The following is a 19,552-nucleotide window of genomic DNA, read 5'->3' as shown; positions in this document are numbered from 1 at the left end:
ATGTGAAACAGCACCTGCTCTGGTTCAAATTTCAGCTCCAACTTTCCCTGAGTTGGCCTCTTAAAGAAAAGGGTTAAGCCTATGGGCAGATCCTTATCCAGATTCTAACTCCCAGCCTGGCCTCCAGACTCTGTTCCACCTCATTCTCTGGGCACATTGCGGGTTTCACTTTCTACAAGGTCTGTCTGCTCCTGCTTTCCCTGGGTGCATTCTTCGTAGGTTGTAGGCACTGATTGCATGTTTCTCCTCTTGCTCTAGGGGTCTTATTCCCTGCTTGGTCATGTGGAAAAATTGTGCAAATGTCAGTCTGTCCCTAATGTCCCAGATGCCTTCATAAACAGAGTCCTGTTCCTCACATGACGGGTGAAACATTAAAGGAGCTGGCTGTTTTTATCCAGCATTCCTTTAGCAGATTAGTTGGCATGTTCAGAAGGTGAAGGCAAATTTAATCCAGAAAAGTATAAAAGTTCATGACCAGTCCGAGCAAATAACTGGAAAGAAATCCTTTAAAAGGCTAAGGAGAGGTTCAAGGCTATTTCAAACACATGATCATCTTTTTAAATGTCAAATTCCACCCACTAAACTCCATGCTGTTGTTTTTACCACTCTCATATTTTTTTAACATTATATTTAATTTTTCTATTTTTAAACAGTGAAATCCCATCCCCCAGCTTTCTGCATAGGCCAAACATAACATGAAAATACCACAAAGACTCTGTGGGTAAAATACAGACGGATTATGGTAATACACACTGGCTGTTCTGTCTTTGTTTTTGAGAAGTTATGTTCAGAGCTTTAGGTGCCCTCCCTCCACATGGAAGAGAAAGCTTTGCCTTTGAACATGACCAGTATTTGGTCTGATAATCAAGAGAGTCCCAGTTGTATTTTGGTGAGGTTATCTCATACCTGGTAACTCAAGATGGTGCCACTTTGTTTTTAAATTTTATTTATTTTATTGTTGACATTAATACCATGTCCCCCATTTTCCTCCCCTTTGACCACTTCCACCAGCTTCAACCAACCCCCAGCCTTCACTGCATTGTTGTCTGTGTCCATGGCCAATGCATATATGTTCTTTAGCTAATCCCTTCACCTTCTTTGATCCACTCTCCTACCCACCCTAACAGCTGTCGGTCTGTTCCATGTATCCATGTGGCCTCTTTTTGTAAGCCTGTTGACTGCAGGAGGTTTGGAATTAGGAAGGCATAGTATTGAAGTGTTATAAGCTGAAACACAGAAGCTAGTTATCTCAATAGTTTGAGGTTTTATAGTAATACTCCTGCAGCCTACAGACAGTATAACAGGGCGGCAAAAACATGCCTTGGAACTGAAAGACCTGGATTCTGGTTTCCAGTTTGGATCTGTCTAGCTGTGTGACTTTGAGGAGGTCCTCAAACTTTGTGCAGATCAACTTTCATTAACTTCAGTCAGAGATTCGTGGGTTTTCAGTCCATACTGCATGGGATTTTCTCTCGATATGGTAAGTAGTTGTATCTTATCTTCACAATTTAGAATGCTGTATTCCTCTTACTTGATATTAGATTTCCCCTCATGGTATTTCATTAATTCCAACTGTCTTCGTGTTTATAGGAAAAGATTCTTCTGTGGCTTCTTCAGTTTATGCAAGAACAGGGCATCTCGTTGGATGAAGTGGACCAGGATGGCAACAGTGCTGTGCACATAGCCTCACAGCATGGCTACCTTGGGTGCATACAGGTACACAGGCCCCACTGCTTTCAATGGTGAAGTGAGCTTATCAAGTAATACCAAAAAAAAGGAAATTTTGTTCCCTGGAAGAATGGATTAAATCAGCTTTTTCTATTGTGGTAGATAATAAGGAGTTCTATTGATGTTTTTGTATTTCCAGAAATCCACACAGGTATAGGCAGAATAACCCTACAAGACTCTCCTTGAGTGTCACAGGACATTGAAGGGAGCTATTCCTTCTCTCTCATTATCACCTTAAAACCCCAGTGCTGATGACAATAGACATTAGGTTTCCCCTGCTCTCAAGGCAGCAGGCAGTCACTACCAGAAATCACTCTCAGTCTCTCAAATAGCAGACAGTTCTTGCTACCATTAGCACTTCAGCATACTTCTTCTCAAGTGCATGAATAACAGGACCAATTTTGTTAAGAATATATTAGAAGAATTCTTCAGAGTAAGGAGTAGTAGGCTAGAGAGGGTGCACGGTAGTCGTTCCCCTTTCTATGTGGCAGGACTTAGCTTCTCACGTGCATTTGAAAAGGCCAGAATTGACTACGGGAAGGACTCAGATACCGATCCCCTCAACTGTTGGGCAGACTAGCCACGGCCTTGGTGGACCAGCCACTTCACCCACCGGCCTCAGGCGGCCTCATACTGATAGGCAACTGTGCTCACAAATCTTACTCTAATCTGTGTGTGCAATGATGTAAACGTGTTGGGAAGCAGAGCCACAGGGGAGGGGAGGGAGGTCCTTCTTCCTGTCCCAAACCACATGAGGGGTGTCCCGGAGGGCTGCTCAGAGAGGGTGGGCTTCCTGCAAGGGGGTTTGGCATCTGGTCCCTCAGCCGAACGCACAGCTGCACGAAGGTGAGCTGAACCCAGTGCCACGGTCACAGCAGCACAGGGTAGCCGAGTCCAGCAAGGGTCTTCATGTGCGAATGTGAAAACCAGACAGCCCTTTTCACCCAGAAAACAATGTGGAGGCTCTGAGTGGCAAAGCGAAGAGAGAGGCTGGCCAAAGAGTCGGGGCAAGAACTGGTGGGAGAAGAGCGACCGTGTGAAGAGAAGAAAGGCTTTGAATTGGAAAGTAGATTTAGATTTGGCCTGGAATTTAATTTATGAACAGTAATCATAATTAACCAAAATCAGAGCAATCACACCATTCTTATGGCCGAAAACGGCCCAACATCTCTGGCTCGGCTCCCACGTCTCCGGCAGAGCTGTTGACAACACCTGGCTGCCAGCCATGATTAGAGAAACTTCTCCAAGTTCCTACAGTTCAAGTATGTTAGACGTATACAACAACTCTAAGAAAGCAACACTCTTCTTCGCCTTATTATGTGTTGTTTCTTTTAGTTCAAACTTAATGTGCTCGTTTATTTATCAGGTACTTATTGAGGTCATACTGTGAAGAAGGTAGACTATATCTGATAGAGAATACTGGGTAGTGAGAATCAGTTGCTCAGGAAAGGAGAGAGAACTCAGGAAATGACATGAGAAGATATGGAAAAGCTATAAAGTAGAAGACAGGAGATAATGATTTTTGTAAATCAGAGAGCTCTCTAGAATATCAACCCACATACAACTGCTCTTTGAAGAGCTAAATTGATAGAAAATATTCCAAGTGTTTAAAAGTTTCCCCACTATTGTTGGCAAAGGATAAAACTTCTAATTTAAGGCACCAAGTTGTAAAAAGAGTGATGAGAAATTGGAGAGCATAGAAAAGAGAGAAATTTAAATTATTACCAGGATCTGCAGAAAGATGAAAGGAGTAGCCTTATTTTTTGTGGAAGAAAAATAATTGAATAAAAATGGAAAACCTTGTTTTTCCATTTAACAAAATACTCTAATATTTAATAGTTTTGAAATGAACTTCTTTATCAGCTAATAAATGATGGGAAGCCAAAGAAAACCAGCTGCTATCACCAATTCTGCTGGAGATTTCAGCTATTTTCCTTTGGAGTCTGTGAGGAGAGGCATCCTGTCCTTTCAGGGCATTCGTCACTCCACTTAGCACAGATGACGTTTTTGGCACTCGATTCCACGGATGTGGAAACTTGGGTAATCTTGGAAGTGGGTCTGTCCGCTGGGTGTGAGACTAAAAAAAATACAGAGTCAGAGTAGAAGAGAGGGTGAGTGAGGCTCCTTATGAGGTGAGAAGGGGACGGGGTTTGAAAAACATTGGAGAGAAAGCTGCAGAGGCCAAGACAAGGGAGTGCTAACTGGGTGTGTTTATACTGAGTACCACAGAGAGCTCGGGCCGAGATGGTCTCCCTGCCCCCTGTGAGGTGGGTGGCAATGACTTGCTGGCAGATTGACCTTTCATGGTGAGTGATCATAAACTTGAAGGAGAGTGGAGCCTCTTAATGACCTCGGAGTCTAAGTAGTCTAGGAATTTAAAAATTGCAAGTATTGCTTGCGGGAAAAATATTACCTATTATTAAAATAACTCCAGTGCTCTATCTCATGTAGATGGTGTCAAAGAATATGTCAGGCTTTTTACACTCCACACTAGTTCCTGTTCTCCTCTCTCTTCTGGGCTCCAGTGTTGGGGACAAAGAGGAGGTATGGAGGGAAAAATCTCCTCCCTCTTTGCTTAACTGGGAAAGATCATGGCGCTCTCCCTTTGCCCTGCTGTGGTCACTGCCGGGGAGGGCAGTGACCACTGCTGTGGCATGGTCACTGCTTCTTTGCCCTGCTGTGGTGGGCCACTGACACCCTCTGTGGCAGCCTTCGGGTGCTGACTGCGGATGCGCGCTGCGGGTGGGGTCCTCCAAGGACCCTCTGGAGCCTCCCCACTGATACCCAACAGGGAAGACATGCCCCAACTTTACGCCCTCCGTGTCCATACAATTCCCTCCACCAGTGTTGCATCCCAGTGCCTCTTGCTGCTGGCGAACCCTCCCATTTTTAGTAACAAGCTCACACCAAGCTCTCTTGTACAATACCTGCTCAGCGTATGGAACATACTGTTACCCTGGCACATGGTGGGAGTGCAGGCTGCTGCCCAGCCTCGCCCTGTCATTTCACCCCATTTCATTCTTGATCAAGGTTAGACTCAGCAACAGATCAAGTGTGGTGCCTGAGTAAATAGGAACTGGCAAACACAATGCCACTCTTTCCTGCTTCCAAGCATCCCCATCCCTATGAAACCACCTGCGGAAAGGGACAAAGTGTCTCATCATAGCCCCTGCCCTGCACTCCTCATGAAGGACAGGACTGTAAGGATGGCAGCAACCTCTTCCCTTCCCAGCCTACTTCTGAGTGAGACTGGAGCAGGGTTGGTGGCAGTAGGACCAGTCTTCTGCATTTTTGTGGGCTCCAGAGAGAGGTATCTGATACTGACTACTAAAAGCTAGCCAGAGGCTCTTTGTTCATGGGTGATGGTACCCATTGCCCCCACCCTGTCTTGTTATGGGCTCCAGTAACCATTTTGGAATAACAGGGAAAGTTCCATTGAACCTTCTGCTGCAGTCATTTAAAAATAATGCTAGAAGGAGGCCTTGATATGACACCATATCTCTGCACTTTCTGACAGACCTTGGTTGAATATGGGGCAAATGTCACCATGCAGAATCATGCCGGGGACAAGCCCTCCCAGAGCGCCGAGCGTCACGGGCACACCCTGTGTTCCCGGTACCTGGTGGTGGTGGAGACCTGCATGTCACTGGCCTCTCAGGTGGTGAAGTTAACCAAGCAGCTAAAGGAGTAAGTGCCTATTTACTTCCCAAGAACCAGGTCTGGCTCATCATCATTGTGCTTAGGTGTCATCCAGCTGCGTTGATAAGCTCCTCCCTGCCGATCATACGAGGGCTTCCTTGCATTCTCCTCACCTTCTTTTCCCCCTCTGTCCCAAACCCTCACAGCCAGCATTCCTGTGGAAAATGCCATCTCTGCAGAGGCAGAATCATATTCAAACAAATGAAAAATGCAAAGCAAGCTTTCAAAGCAGGGAATTTAAGCTACGTTAGGCAAAGAGAGAGCCCCTCTCTGTGTGTTCCCATCTCAGGGCCAGATTACAGAACCAGCATGGAAAGCACACATGGGCATCAGTCCCAAACTCCTGTTCTTAATATTCTAGGAACTCATGAGGCATACGAGAGAGAAAAGTCTAGGGATGAGTCAGTTTCCCAGTTTTCCTAAAAAGAAAAACTATCTAGTTGGGAAATTATGGACAGTTAACCTAGAAAATATCACCAGGAAATTATTATAAACATTAATCGGGTGATTCATGAACCCTCAGAATATAAAATCTTATTCAGTCAGCGTGATGTTACTTAAGACACTCCATCTATCTACAGTCAGCTCTCTGCTCTGTGAGATTGTTACATTGACACGCATGCATACCTACTGGTGGGGAAGCATTTCTGGGGGGTTGTTGGGCAAGACTTGAAGAGACGGGACTGGAGGAGAGGTAGGTCTTTGGTGAGTGGAAGGATTCAGGAGCTGACGCTCACCTGAGACCAAGGTCAGCCCTTAGGAAACAACAGTGGCCAAATTGCAGTTGCCATAGTGGGGAGAGAATCACTAAAAGTCGGACTCAGTATCTGATGCAGCCTTGACAGAATAGGAGGATAAGCCTTAAAACTTACATTTTAAAGGGAAATTATGAAGCCTTACTTTTAAATAATAATATGTGTGTGTGTGTGTGTATGTATATATATACACACACACATATATATATTATTTTTCCTTTTATGCTTTTGAACAAAGACCTATGCTGGGTAGAAGGCCTTAACTGATCACAAGTGTCATTCACACAACCATTTATTTGATGAAGCCTTGGACCCTCTGGCTCTTCTGTGTGCTTGGGGAAACCTTGATCTCTCTATTCCTACTTTCTTGCCTTAGAGGTACATTTCTCTGCATCCCTCCACCCCATCCCCTGCCATACACAGAATACTCTCTTTAGTGAGATGGGGAAAATATAAAATAATATGTTAAAATATTACAGTTCCCACCAAGCATTCTTAACCCAGTCACACAAAACCCCACTGGGACAGGTGAGCAAAGTGAGCTTGGAAGGCTGGATGCAACTGAAGGGCAATGTGCACCACTCCGTAACTCAGTAAGTTACCTCCCTACAGCAAACGTTCCTGTACACACATCTTCCTGTACATGGCTAGGTATTTCTACATAGCTCTGGGGACTTGGGCTATGTCACATAGCCCGGGGGCGGGGGGGGGTACGGCGCGGGAGAAGGGTCTGTTGCTCACTCTTTGTTGCAGCCCCCTGAGTTCTTCCATGATGGCCTCCCAAGTGATCGAGTCTGGCTTAGGTAGCCCCTCACTGTGAGGAGTCTTACCCGTCTCTGACTTTCAACCATGCTTTGGGGGCAGGGAGAGGAAACTGAGGCAGCATTCGCTACCAGACACAAGCCTTTGTCTCCTGTGGCTCACATTCCAGAGGTCACTCACTCATCCTTAGCCATGGGAGGTAGTTACAATTTGTGAAACCAGGCAGAGTGGCCCCTAACACCACAGCACGTNCAAGTGATCGAGTCTGGCTTAGGTAGCCCCTCACTGTGAGGAGTCTTTCCCGTCTCTGACTTCCAACCATGCTTTGGGGGCAGGGAGAGGAAACTGAGGCAGCATTCGCTACCAGACACAAGCCTTTGTCTCCTGTGGCTCACATTCCAGAGGTCACTCACTCATCCTTAGCCATGGGAGGTAGTTACAATTTGTGAAACCAGGCAGAGTGGCCCCTAACACCACAGCACGTGGCACCCTGCAGACTGCAGGGCAGGAGGAACGGTGGAAAATATGAGCTTTTCCAGTCCCAAATTCTGAGTGGGGGCACTCTTGAGTGCTTTTGCCTTTCAGAATACCTTTACTACTCCTAGTTAATAAAACACAGTTACTATTTAGGCATGGCAACCTTCAGCTCTGTCAGAAATCCTAATCTACAAGCCTAGGTTACCATGGTTTGAATTGTGACTCTCTTAAAAAAAACTGTATGTTGGAGTCCTAACCCCTAGTACCTCAGAGAATGACCTTATTTGGAGAAAAAGAGAGTGAGAGAGAAAGAGAGAGAGAGAGAAGGGGTGGGTAGGGAGAGGGAGAAGGAAAAGGAGAAAAAGAGAGAGATTCCTTTTTCTTAAAAATTAATTATACCACACACAGTATTTTGTAACATCCTTTTTTTACTTAAGGAAAGTAGAGTACACTTTATGGGAAACTTTTCTACAGTTTAAATAAATAAATATTCAAGTATGTTATCATTTTATTAGTTCTATTTATATCAATAGAAATAATTATAAATTATTTACTCAGTCCTACTGATAAGCATTTAGATTACTTACAGATTTTCACAATATGAATAATAAATTTACATCCATTTTGGGTGCTTTTGATTGTATCCTTAGAAAATTTCTGAACTGTAAAGATGAAGATTATAAACATTTGTGATGCTTTTGGATTTATTGTAACTTATTATAAATTATTGTGAAAATGTGGAGGTACTCATCTATACAGGTGCTGTGTGCCACAGAGCTTACTGTCTTGGTTTGTGTTTCCCAGGCAGACAGTGGAACGTGTCACACTGCAGAACCAGCTCCAACAGCTTCTAGAAGCCCAGAAATCCGAGGGCAAGTCTCTCTTTTCTTCGTCCAGGTAATGCCAGGAACATTGGAGGTTAGAGTTCTTAAGTCTCTTAAATCTCTGGGCCTTCTTTTGGACTTCATTTTAATGTCTTTTAAGAATATGACAGAACATTTTTTATTTCCTAAGTTTTAGGAATAAAAATTAGGTATTGTGGGGAAAAGGCACTGGGCCCAGGGTCAGGTCACCTGAATGATCTTTGGCTTTGCCATTTTGTCATTCCGGGACTATTAACAAGTCACTTTTTCTGAGTCTTTCATTTCTTCATCTATAAAATGGGAATCAGGGTGTGTAGATTCATAGGATTGTTGAAGATGGGATTGAGAAAAATTGTGCAAAATTGATGCAAAAATAGCAAAAGAGACTAATTTAGTCATAGTGTAAAGCATGAGGCATACTATACTTTGGTTATGCTTGATTTTAACAAACAATAAGTGTTTATTCTTCCACTCTTACTGATTTGTAAGTTATTAGTGGCAGGAAAGGCCGTGCTGTGACTTGTGGCCAAGTCATTCTAACCCAGTAGGAAATCATCTCAAGTATCCTCTGTCCTCTTTTCAGTTCACCATCTTCCCCAGCTCCCAGAAAGTCCCAGTGGAAATCCCCAGATACAGATGATGAGTCTGTAGCCAAAAGCAAACCTGGCATCCAAGAGGGGATGCAGGTCCTTGGAAGCCTGTCAGCATCCAACCGGACGAGGACTAGAGCAAAGGATGAAGATTCTGATAAAATCCTTCGCCAGTTATTGGGGAAAGATATCTCAGAGAATGTCTGCACCCAGGAAAAGCTGTCCTTGGAATTCCAGGATACTCAGGCTTCCTCTAGAAATTCCAAAAAGATGCCTCTGGAGAAGAGGGAGCTGAAGTTAGCCAGGCTGAGGCAGCTGATGCAGCGGTCACTGAGTGAGTCTGACACAGACTCCAACAACTCTGAGGACCCAAAGAGCACACCTGTGAGAAAGGCCGACCGGCCCAGACCGCAGCCTATCGTCGAAAGTGTGGAGGCCATGGACAGCGCAGAAAGCTTACACTTGATGATAAAGAAACACACCTTGGCTTCAGGACGCAGGTTTCCTTTCGGTATCAAGGCCTCCAAATCTCTGGATGGCCATAGCCCATCCCCCACCTCAGAGAGCAGCGAACCTGACTTGGAATCCCAGAGTCCAGGCTCAGGGACCATGCCCCCAAACCAGCCCTCTGGAGACCCCACTCAACCCAGCCCTGACAGCACGGCGGCCCAGAAAGTGGCCACGAGTCCCAAGAGTGCCCTCAAGTCTCCATCTTCCAAGCGCCGGACATCTCAGAACTTGAAACTCAGAGTTACCTTTGAGGAGCCTGTGGTGCAGATGGAGCAAACTAGCTTTGAAGTAAATGGAGAGAAGGACAGAGATAAGAGCAGGACCCCGCAGCGGACCTCCACAAGCAGCGAATCAGGGGATCAACTAAAAAGGCCTTTCGGAACCTTCCGATCCATCATGGAGACACTGAGCGGCAACCAGAACAATAATAATAACTACCAGGCGGTCAGCCAGCTGAAGACCTCCACACTGCCCTTAACCTCACTTGGAAGGAAGACAGTGGACGCCAAGGGAAATCCCATGAGCTCTGCTAGCAAGGGAAAAAATAAGGCGGTGAGTGCTATTTGGAAGCTGTCTCCTTTTTCCTTCGAATCATGTCATTCTTAACACTACAGATTGTTTACCTTTGCCATCTCGAGGTCATCCCCAGAAGAATTCCAAAGGGATGTGTGGAAAGCCAAATGTATGTGTTTCTAATGAGATATGTTAGCATACATACCTTTTTCTATTTATCTGAAAAATACTCTGAAAGATGAAATCACGTATTTCAGTCCCTACACTTCCAAAATAGTTTGATCCTTGAGGATTAGGAGTCCTGGATGGGGAGGCATTTCTCTAAGATTAGACCCCCAATCAGTGTGGAATAAGGTCCCTCTCTGGCATGGATTCTGCCTCTGGAAGAGTTTGTTTTCCTCGTGGGACTGGGTAGTTTATTCTCAAGCCTAATTAAAGAGCGCATAAATAGAAACTCTGTCTCTAAAGGCTTAGCAATTCAACTCTGGAACGATCTTTGAAATAAATACACCACAGGGACTTCCACCTTGGCATTGTAGGATGCCGGCCCCTAAGTGCTGACCAGGAAGCTGGAGCGGTCTGACCTGCTTGCCAGCACACAGGGGATGGCAGAGTGTGCCAGGAACTACATTTTAAAATTGCATTTATTGGAAAATCATGCACTATAATCTGTGGTTTAAATCCAGTCAATAAGAAATACGAATATCTTTTGAGGCAATGCTCCCTGCATGCTCTGTGCCTGCCACGCCATCAAAAATGGTATAGCAGCGAAAAAGCAAAACTCTGAGGAATGGAAGGACCCAGAATGTCCATCCTGCAACCTATGGAGGCACACCCACGTAATTTATTATGGTTCAAGGTAAAACCCCAGGGAGGTCTAAGAACCGTTTAATTCTTTTTGCAATACCAAAATCAAGTTTTAGTTAGTATTGCTCTAATTAAATGAACACCACTTGATTTTCAGTGTGAATTGTCTTTGTTACCAAGGACTTTAGCTCTGTTTGTTTCACCTAGAAAAGTCACATTTGTACCCCAAACATCAGAACCTTGGGCTTAAATATGTCCAAGTACCAAGTAAGTATAGAAATTAAATTTCTTGTGATGGGTGGAGTTAGTCAACCTCAGCTGAAACTATTCCAAGTAACTTGAGGGGCTCTCTTGCTCAGGAATACAAGAAGTATCCCAGCAGTTCCCCACGCTCCTTAACGTGTATACAAAGCTTCCGTCCTAGTCTCATCTGCCTCCAGCATGCCTCCTGTTAATTGAGACTTGCGCATGTGCTGAGCTTGCTGCATGTTTTCAGATGATGTGTAATTGCACCTCTAGGAGATGGCCAGCAGCTGCATCAACCTTCCCTCTAACACGCTGATGGGAGAGCATCTGCATAACTGTGCACGGTACGTGGCGTAGGGGATGACTCGCGTGGCACTGCTGCGCTTTCGCTTTGAATTGCATGACCTTTTCAATCATGGTCCTGGAGCACCTTTTGCAGGGCTGACACCAAGGAACAAGAAGCTCACAGCTCTTCCCCCAAAAGGGGCAGGCAGGCTGGTAACTGGAGCTTTGGCAGGAAGCAAGTGCCCTCCAGGAGGGGCTTTATTCCAGCAGCAGTGGGCAGAGGAATCTCCTCGGCTCACAGACATGCTGTGTCTCCCCGTTGACTTTGGCTTTCAGTCTTTGTTTTATTGGAGTCAAGTACCAAGTACGTAGAGAAATTAAATTTCCTGTCATGGGTGGAATTAGTCAACCTCCGATCAGAACCAGAACTTTGAAGCGGAGCTGAGGTTTTCTTTCATTGTTGATCACAGACTGAAAACACATTTCATCACCATTCTGTGGCCCTTAGGAGCAACCAGGCCCTGTCATGGTGAACGTGCTCCAGCTTAGCCTCCAGAACCACGATGCCAGTCAGCAAGCCAGTCTCTGCCAGTCAGTAAGCCAGTCTCTGAGTCACCCAAGAAAACAAAGGTCTTTCTCAGGCAGAATGTTTACAATTGAAAACACAAAAACTATGTACATGAAAGGGTCCCATGGGAGGTCCCAAGGTGGCTCGGACACCTCCTTGAGCCAAGTCTTTCGGTAGCACAGCTTTCATCCAGGAGGAATATGTGGGGAAATGGGGGGAGGGAAAGGAGAGCAGAAGAGGGGAAGTTAATGCTGTCCATGCCTCCGACTGGTTTATTCCAGCAGAATTAAAACCCAAACCCTATTTTAAAAGGAGACTATCACTTTTAAATCATTTAAATTAAATTTCAGCAAATCATTTAAGTTTAATTTAATGATTTACTTAAGTTAAGCTTAATTTAAATTAAAATTATGATGTGCCTTTTAGCTCTCTTCCAAAACCCTCCAAAATGTTTTTGTGAACGTGCATATGTGTGTGGGGTGTATATATGTATACACACACACAAAGGTGAGGGCATGGGTTGAGGGTATGAATTTTGGTTCAGAGTACTAAATGTCACTCTCCTTTATTTCCCCTCTAAATTTAATTTAACCTGCTTCATGTCTCTATTCAATCTAGAGGAAAAACATATCTCAATCATTTTAGCCAGTGCCCCTAGGGGTCTCCTTAATTCAGTACATTGACTGAGGTGCCCTGGATATTCAGTATTTACTGGTCACCAGAATTCTGCTGGGGTCAGGCTTAGACGTTGTCTAAGCCAGGCTGCTTCAGCCACAGGGGTAGGGAGTTCTGGCCAGTGCTGACTGCCCAGTGCCTGGGGTAGAGAGGAAACAGGAGAAGAAAAAGCCAGCTCCCTCGGTGCCCACTTCTGGATTTTCCAACCGTCCTTCCCCACCCACATACTCTTCTCTGTCCCCACATCTTAAGTTGGGTGTGTCTTCTGGTGCCTAGAGAATTCTGGTTTTGTCCTTAAGCAGAAGTCACCAATGATGCTCTGAGGGAATGAAGTGCAAAGACTGGCAAATTCTTGGGGAAGGGGCATGGGGAGGATCTCTCATTTCTTCCAGGTTTCTACAGCACCTGGAATAAAGACACTTTGTGTCACGGTAGATTTTCCCACCAGAAATATTTCATCCTGTCTTTTTCTAACCAAGGGGACAAAGCTGGATAATCTACTAATAAGAGCACAACGTGAGGTGATGAAGCTACTTGGACATGTGACATGAGATTAACACTTCCCTACTCAGTTTCAGAAACCAGCCTTCCTAAGGCTCACTTCTGGTCCTATCAGATTCATGGGCTGTTTCTATTAACAGAGTTTGATTTCAGTGAAACAAAAAACCCAAATAAAAATATTTGTTGTATTTAAATAAGCACCCTGGCTACTCTCTCTCAACCACCTTATAAATTAACCTGTACTTCATTAAATTTTTAGTTTGACGTATGTGCCATAGAAAGGGAAAACCCAGTACTTTGTTCATGCTAGAGAAGGGGGGTTTCTCTGACTCATTCAAAATTACTCAGGTCCACCTTAGATAAAAGATGGATATCTCTAGCTGAAATAAGGGTTCCTCAGAGAAATTAAACTAGCATGGGAACGGAAGTGTTCATCTCCCGGTGATGGCTTTACATCATGTCCCAAGAATTTGGTTGAATGGGACCAATCAATGGGACCAACCAAATGGCTCCTCGCAGGGATTACCCAGGATCCTTTGGAACCCTTCGGACTACCTTTGGAAACCAGTGGCAGTCCGTGAGTTAGAGTTGGCCCCAAACATTGTGCCATTGAATGACCCTCTCAGTATAGCCCTGGGAGAAAAAATGAGGCAGTGGACCCTCATTCCAGGCATACATTGGAACCACATTTTATTTCCTAAGAAATTTTTATTTTTTCCTGGTAAATGAAAAATGGGGGCAATAAATACAACATTTTACAGAATGTCAGCTCTGTGAGAGGGTCTTATTTGCTCTTTATTTTTCTAAATTGGTCACAGCTTGATAGAAAGAATCTAAATTTGTCTTCAATGCCTTTTAAAATTAGATTCAATGCTATTACTTTGAACAGCTTTCCCAGTGGGTTTCAACTGCAGAGGATGACTTTGTTTATAACAGTCAGATTTATCTTTACTCTTTCTTATAAAGGACAAATTGGTTTTGAGTTATTATAACCCCAAGGGAATGTTTGCAATTACTTGTCTTAAAATGTCAATAAGGCATTCATTTCCCAGAGTTTAAGTCTGTCTGAGATCTGTGGCAAATGAAAGGGGGGCGTTGGTTCCAGTAACGGACAGGCAGAGGGTATTAACCCTTGGTCACCAACACGGTGGTGTCTGACAGTGGCACTGTGGCCTGAGGTGTTAGCAGGAAACCCCTAATCCCAGCACCAACACGACAATAGTCCTTAAGACTCCTTACAAACACAACAAGACTCCTTAAGAAGAGATGAAGCACTGAACACCAGCAGTGTGGGTTTTACTGCAAAGAAATGAGCCATACTCAGAATTAGACATCTGGAACCAAGAGCTAGCATCAAAGATTTTACATAGATATCAAGGCTGTTCAACAACCACTTCAAAGAGAGTGACATGTTTGGCCTGAGCATGTGGCGATGGTCCTCTGCTGTTCCCAGTAGGGGGTCAGAGTTCAGGGTGCCCCCACCCCTACCAGGACCCAAGCCTGCATGGGCATGCATACACGCAGTTCTCTCCTTGTCGCTTTGCTGTCAAAATTTCATTCTAAACAAAAAAAATGAGCAAAGATATGGAAGACACTGGGAAAGTAGAGGGCGGGCCCTGGCTGAAACCTGCCCCAAGCAGAGGATACCCCAGTGAACAGCATTTCCAGAATCACAGCAGGAATATGTGGTTGGCCCAGAAAAGATCCCTAATCCTGCTGAGCATGTGCATCTTTGCCATAGTTTTTCTGGGTGTAGTAAAATAACCATACTTTAATCTTCTCTTAAATTTTTGACCTGGAAGAGTTTAGTTTTAACCCCCATATTTCCTAAGGATTGTTGAAGGGGACGATTATATAAAAAGTCATGGGAATATTTCCAAGCAATCTGAGTGGGTGTTGGTTGCGTAGTTTTAGAGCGTAAGCAGACTCACTCTCCCTATGGTAACGGTTCACAAAAGTTTGTTAAAGTGTTAATACTAAAAGGGCATTTTGTAAAACTATAGACAGACTTTCTGCTCCAAAATTGTAGTTTCAAATTCTATGCTCTGATCTCAAGTATTTTTTGTGCTTTTATTTCTAATTTACTAACTCAGGTCCAGAGTCAGTTCGTCAGGAGGAAGTTGATTCCTGATGTGAGGTGATTACCTTTGTTCCAGAACCCCCTGCAAGGGTGTCCAACCTTTTGGCACCTCTGAGCCACACTGGAAGAAGAAGAGTTGTCTTAGGCCACACATTAAATACACAAATACTAATAAAAACTGATGAGCAAAAAAAAAAGATTTTAAGTAAATTTATGATTTTATGTTTGGCCGCATTCATAGCCATCCTGGGCTGCATGCAACCTGCAAGCCACGGGTTGGACAGCCCGGCCTTAGGACCCTTCCAGTCTCCTTCCTTTTCACACCTCCCCATGTTCTCCAGGGGTTCTGTGCTCCCTGCTCAACTCTTGTTCCTCCCCTGCGTCCTGCCTCCCCAGGGTTCTAATTACTTTCAAAGAGGAAACCTGTATTTCATACTGAAACTTTGTCCCTATGACTTGGAGGAAGGAAGGAGGCCCCACACTTGAACCATGTCTCTGGGTTTCATTAATTGACAGATTCTCCTTTGAAATGGGCCACAGTTTTACACTGTCATTGGCTGTTGCATAGTAGAATCTTCTGTGCAGAGAAAAAAGTCCTTGTTACGGGGAATAGATAAAATTAATGGATCCTTCAGCATTCCAGGATGATGTAGTGAATGCCATAGCTCTCAAGATTGATGAAAGCACAAGTCACAAATGGAGTTTCTTCTCATAAGCTCCTTGAACCCTCTGGGAAAAGGAGAAGGTGTATTCCAACACAAGAAGACCATGAGTTCAGTATCAGCATAGAATGAGTTGAGGCATAGAAAAAGCTGTTCCAATGAAGATCCCATGCTCTGTGTTAAAGCGCTGCCTTTGGAAGGCAAGAAATGAACATGTCGAACCCCCATGAACTCCAGGTTGGGGGTACAGGGGGAGACCTTCCTTGGAAACTGAAGTTATCCCACTAGAAATTCATTCTTTCAGCATGCTAATCCTGGTTTAAGTGAAGCCACAAAACTTAAAAACAAACAACTCCCTCCACCCAACTCTGCTTTCCTTCCCTAGAGCCCTCAGGGTCCAGTTTTGAGCTGTATAACTCCAGGTGGGATACACGGTCTATTGTGTGTCATAACTGCACCAAGTCTGCCACAACTAGGGTATCTTTGCACACTAAAGGAGCAGTGTCTGTCCAGAAACTCTCTTAGGGCTAGTGTTTTAAAGAATCAGCAAGTTACTTGAGGTTTAAAAGTACCAGATAGGAACTTTACCTGGACACCTTCCAGTACCTTCACCAGGCATCCCTGCTCCAACCACAGCCATTTGGGGTTTTCCTTCCCACACTGAGAACAGTGCAGATACATTACTTTCCTGGACCACATCCCTGGGTTGCCAGCACACTCATTTCAACATCTTTAGCTCTAAGCCAGTCATTTTGCTGTGTCAGATGTAAGGCATGGTCCCTTCATTCTTCGAGCTCAGAATCAAGAGAGAATTAAATGTGGGTATAGTTTAGAACATGGCAAATTTCCCAAAAAGGATAAGAGCTTCATGAGAGCAGGGGCCCTTAACAGCACTATGATACCCCCATAGGTACACCCAGTGTCTAGCATGGTGGCTGGCACATGGTGGGGACTTCATAAATGTTTTTACAGAGGGAGAGCTAGAGAGAGGAAATGGTAGAAGAGGGGAAAAGAAGCAAAACAAATAGGCCTGAGGCCGTCGTCCCACAGGAAGGATGGTGCGATCTGTATAAAGCTAAGCCTTCCAATGATAAGTCCACCTACCTACTGAGAGGGAGTGTCAGTTTGGGCGCTTCAAGTACAGGTTTTCATTCTTAGAACCAGAACCCACTTTTTTAGTGGATGAGATTGATAGATATGCTCTCAGTAAAGCTCAGAAGGAAACCACAAAAGTAGCAATATCCCTCCCAACAGCCCGCCCTGTTTTGGTTTCCAGTGGAAATGCATGCCCACAGGCCATTTCCGACTCATCCTCGGAGATGCTCTCTGGGCTGAGAAGAGATGCAGGCCTAGATGAGTCAGCAAATGAAAGAACTGGAAAAACTGTTATTTAAATTCAAGCCTTTCTTTTTTTCCATTTTGGTCACTAAGAATGTGATTTTGTATCCAAAAATGAAATCAAGGAGTGGCAAATTATCTGAATAATTCATGCCAGAATTACCCTAACACTTTTGTTCTTCCAAATACTGGTAATACAGAACTAGGTAATTGAAGGGTTCAGGATGTTTGAATTACCCTGATATTATTCAGATAAATGCCTCACAACATTTTACCTGGTATATATTCAGCTCCAATCATGCTGCATTTTATCCTGTAAAAAGTGTTCTTTTCAGCATTTTTGCACACAGCATCACTTACATTAAAGCAGAAATACTACATGTGTTCATTTACCTTCCTGTTTCTGAAATATTATTGGTATTTTGTCTATCATCTCCCATTTCCCTTATTCATTTAGGTTTATGCCCTTTTTATGTCTTTACTTTTTCATTGTACAGTTGTTTTGTAAGAAAGAGGTAATAAATGTGTATATTTAATCCACTATGCTCAGCTGGAAGTCCCTAGTATGTCTTCTAACCAAGTGGGGTTTTCTTTTGTCTTCTCCCTTTCTTGCCCATGGGCAACTCTCTGAAGTTCAATTCAGAGGAATAAATGAAATTAAAAATTATTACTTTTAGACTCTGATGATAATCAAATATTTACTAAAACACTAAGAGTAGACTAGACGGTCTTTGTAAGGGAGCATGGTTCTGAGTCCATAAAACCATACCTGGAGTTCTCTGTCCTCGTGCTAGCAAGTACAATTATGAGAAACCGTTTGTGTGTGTCTGGTGTAGCAAGAAGAAGGAATTGATTAATATGGAGTCTTGCTCACCCCAGGAGACAGCTCCTCTCTGAAAGATTTTATACCCAGAATGGGAGTAATAGCTCATGAAAATGAATGAGCTATTTTTTTCACTTAAAAAAGAAAAAACTGTTTCAAGGTTTGAGCTTCTACTTCTTGCCACAAGCTTACAAGGTGTCAAATAAGGGGAAAATGGCATTATTGTTCCCTATTTCTTGTTGTTTTCCCTATAGATTTACCAACTTGTAGTCTTCTAACACATACTGCTCAGTAATCATGCACCCAAAGAAATAGCATCTTCTTTAAACTATTAATAAGCATCTTTTTAAACTATTAATAGCTATTAAGCTTATTAGAGAATAAAAGGTATCACCCCTGAATTCATGCAAATAAAATATGAATACCTTTTGTGCCCATGGGACCAGCAGTGGTATACTTTCCATTTTGTTCGTGATAAAATTTACTTGACTATAGAATTTTTGCCTGGATTCTAATCAGCGATTGCAATTGAGAATTAAAAAGTGTTCACTAAGTGTGTTTGATGACATGACTCTTTTATTTTTCAAAGAGTTGTTCATTGGAAAACAGAATAATTTGCCTACTGGAATGAAATGTTCTTCAGTATGGTTTTATGAGGATAATTCCCATTTTTGGTGAACTGTTTAGTGGTCTTGTAATTCGCCCATAGTTTTATCTAATTTTGGCCTCGCGGTTTCTCTTCTGCTTAGGCATAATGACATCAATCGAAAAATGAAGAAATCCTACAGCATAAAGCACATTGCTGAGCCAGAATCGAAAGAACTCTTCTTGTAAATCACCTTTTTATTAACTTTCACTGCTGCCCTTTGGACACCTCTGGAAATTTCTGGATGATCCTCTGTGGAAATCAAACCATGAGAACAATGCCTCACCAGCAGAACAACAATATCAGGATGCCTTAAATTTATAGTAGCTGACTATCTAACACACATTTTGGAGGGATACTTGTATATATACCTTGTTTTTAAAGAGATGCTGTTTAAAAGCATGACTGCGCAAATGGATGTTTTCTAAGATTGTACAGATGCGACCTAACCACAGGACAGTCACCAAGCAACTGATGCCGTTTTGTAGTTCATCAATTGCATGGAAATTGGCTGATGTTGATTGAGCTTTCCCAATGACCTGGGCAGTCTGGGCTCGGCATCTCAATGAGACCTGGCCAGTGTATTGTTTTCTGTCGAGAGTGTTTTTCAGTCCTTTCTACTTTTTGTATAAAGGAAATAAAACAATGTTAATTGCCACCTGTAATAAATCTGTGATGTTCTAATAAATCTGTGATGTTCTCCTTTCTAAGGGACTTTGAGAGTATTTTGATAGCTGCTATTTAATTTCAGGAACAAACCACCCAGTTGAGCTGTTTTCCCACAGGGATCAAATAAAACATTCTAGTTTTCATTAAGTACTAAAGGATCAGACAAGTATATAAAATGAGTCGATTCTTCTGTCTTTTCAAATCGCAGTGTTGACGTGAGAAAATACTAATGACAACTAAGTGTTTAGCCCCTTCTTGGGTCAGTTTTTTCTGCCTCTAGCACATTACAAGGCCTGTCTAATCCCTTTAGGAGACAGTGTGGAGCCTAGGTTTATAACAGCCCTATTGATGTAGC

At 43.5% G+C, this 19,552-nt stretch overlaps 1 protein-coding gene across 2 annotated transcripts in view; it reads left to right on the top strand.

Annotated features, from left to right (window-relative positions):
• The window catches only part of SNCAIP (synuclein alpha interacting protein), a 141,177-nt gene extending 121,948 nt beyond the window's left edge, over positions 1–19,229 (top strand). The window contains exons 7-12 of one of the 2 annotated variants that reach the window (XM_037028880.1): positions 1,591–1,716; positions 5,246–5,415; positions 8,226–8,318; positions 8,868–9,936; positions 11,224–11,294; positions 18,632–19,229. In XM_037028880.1, coding sequence (XP_036884775.1) covers positions 1,591–1,716; positions 5,246–5,415; positions 8,226–8,318; positions 8,868–9,936; positions 11,224–11,294; positions 18,632–18,716 — 1,614 coding nt within the window. In that variant the 3' untranslated portion in view covers positions 18,717–19,229. The remainder of the gene's footprint in view (positions 1–1,590; positions 1,717–5,245; positions 5,416–8,225; positions 8,319–8,867; positions 9,937–11,223; positions 11,295–18,631) is intronic. The other variant, XM_037028890.1, reaches the window with a different exon arrangement.
• The last annotated feature ends 323 nt before the right edge of the window (positions 19,230–19,552 follow it).

This window comes from Sturnira hondurensis, unplaced genomic scaffold (assembly GCF_014824575.4).
Source record: "Sturnira hondurensis isolate 20B ecotype Veracruz unplaced genomic scaffold, ASM1482457v3 Scaffold0001509, whole genome shotgun sequence".
NCBI lineage: Eukaryota > Metazoa > Chordata > Mammalia > Chiroptera > Phyllostomidae > Sturnira > Sturnira hondurensis.
Note: the sequence above shows the minus strand (reverse complement) of the source record. Positions and strands in the feature narration are given on the sequence as shown.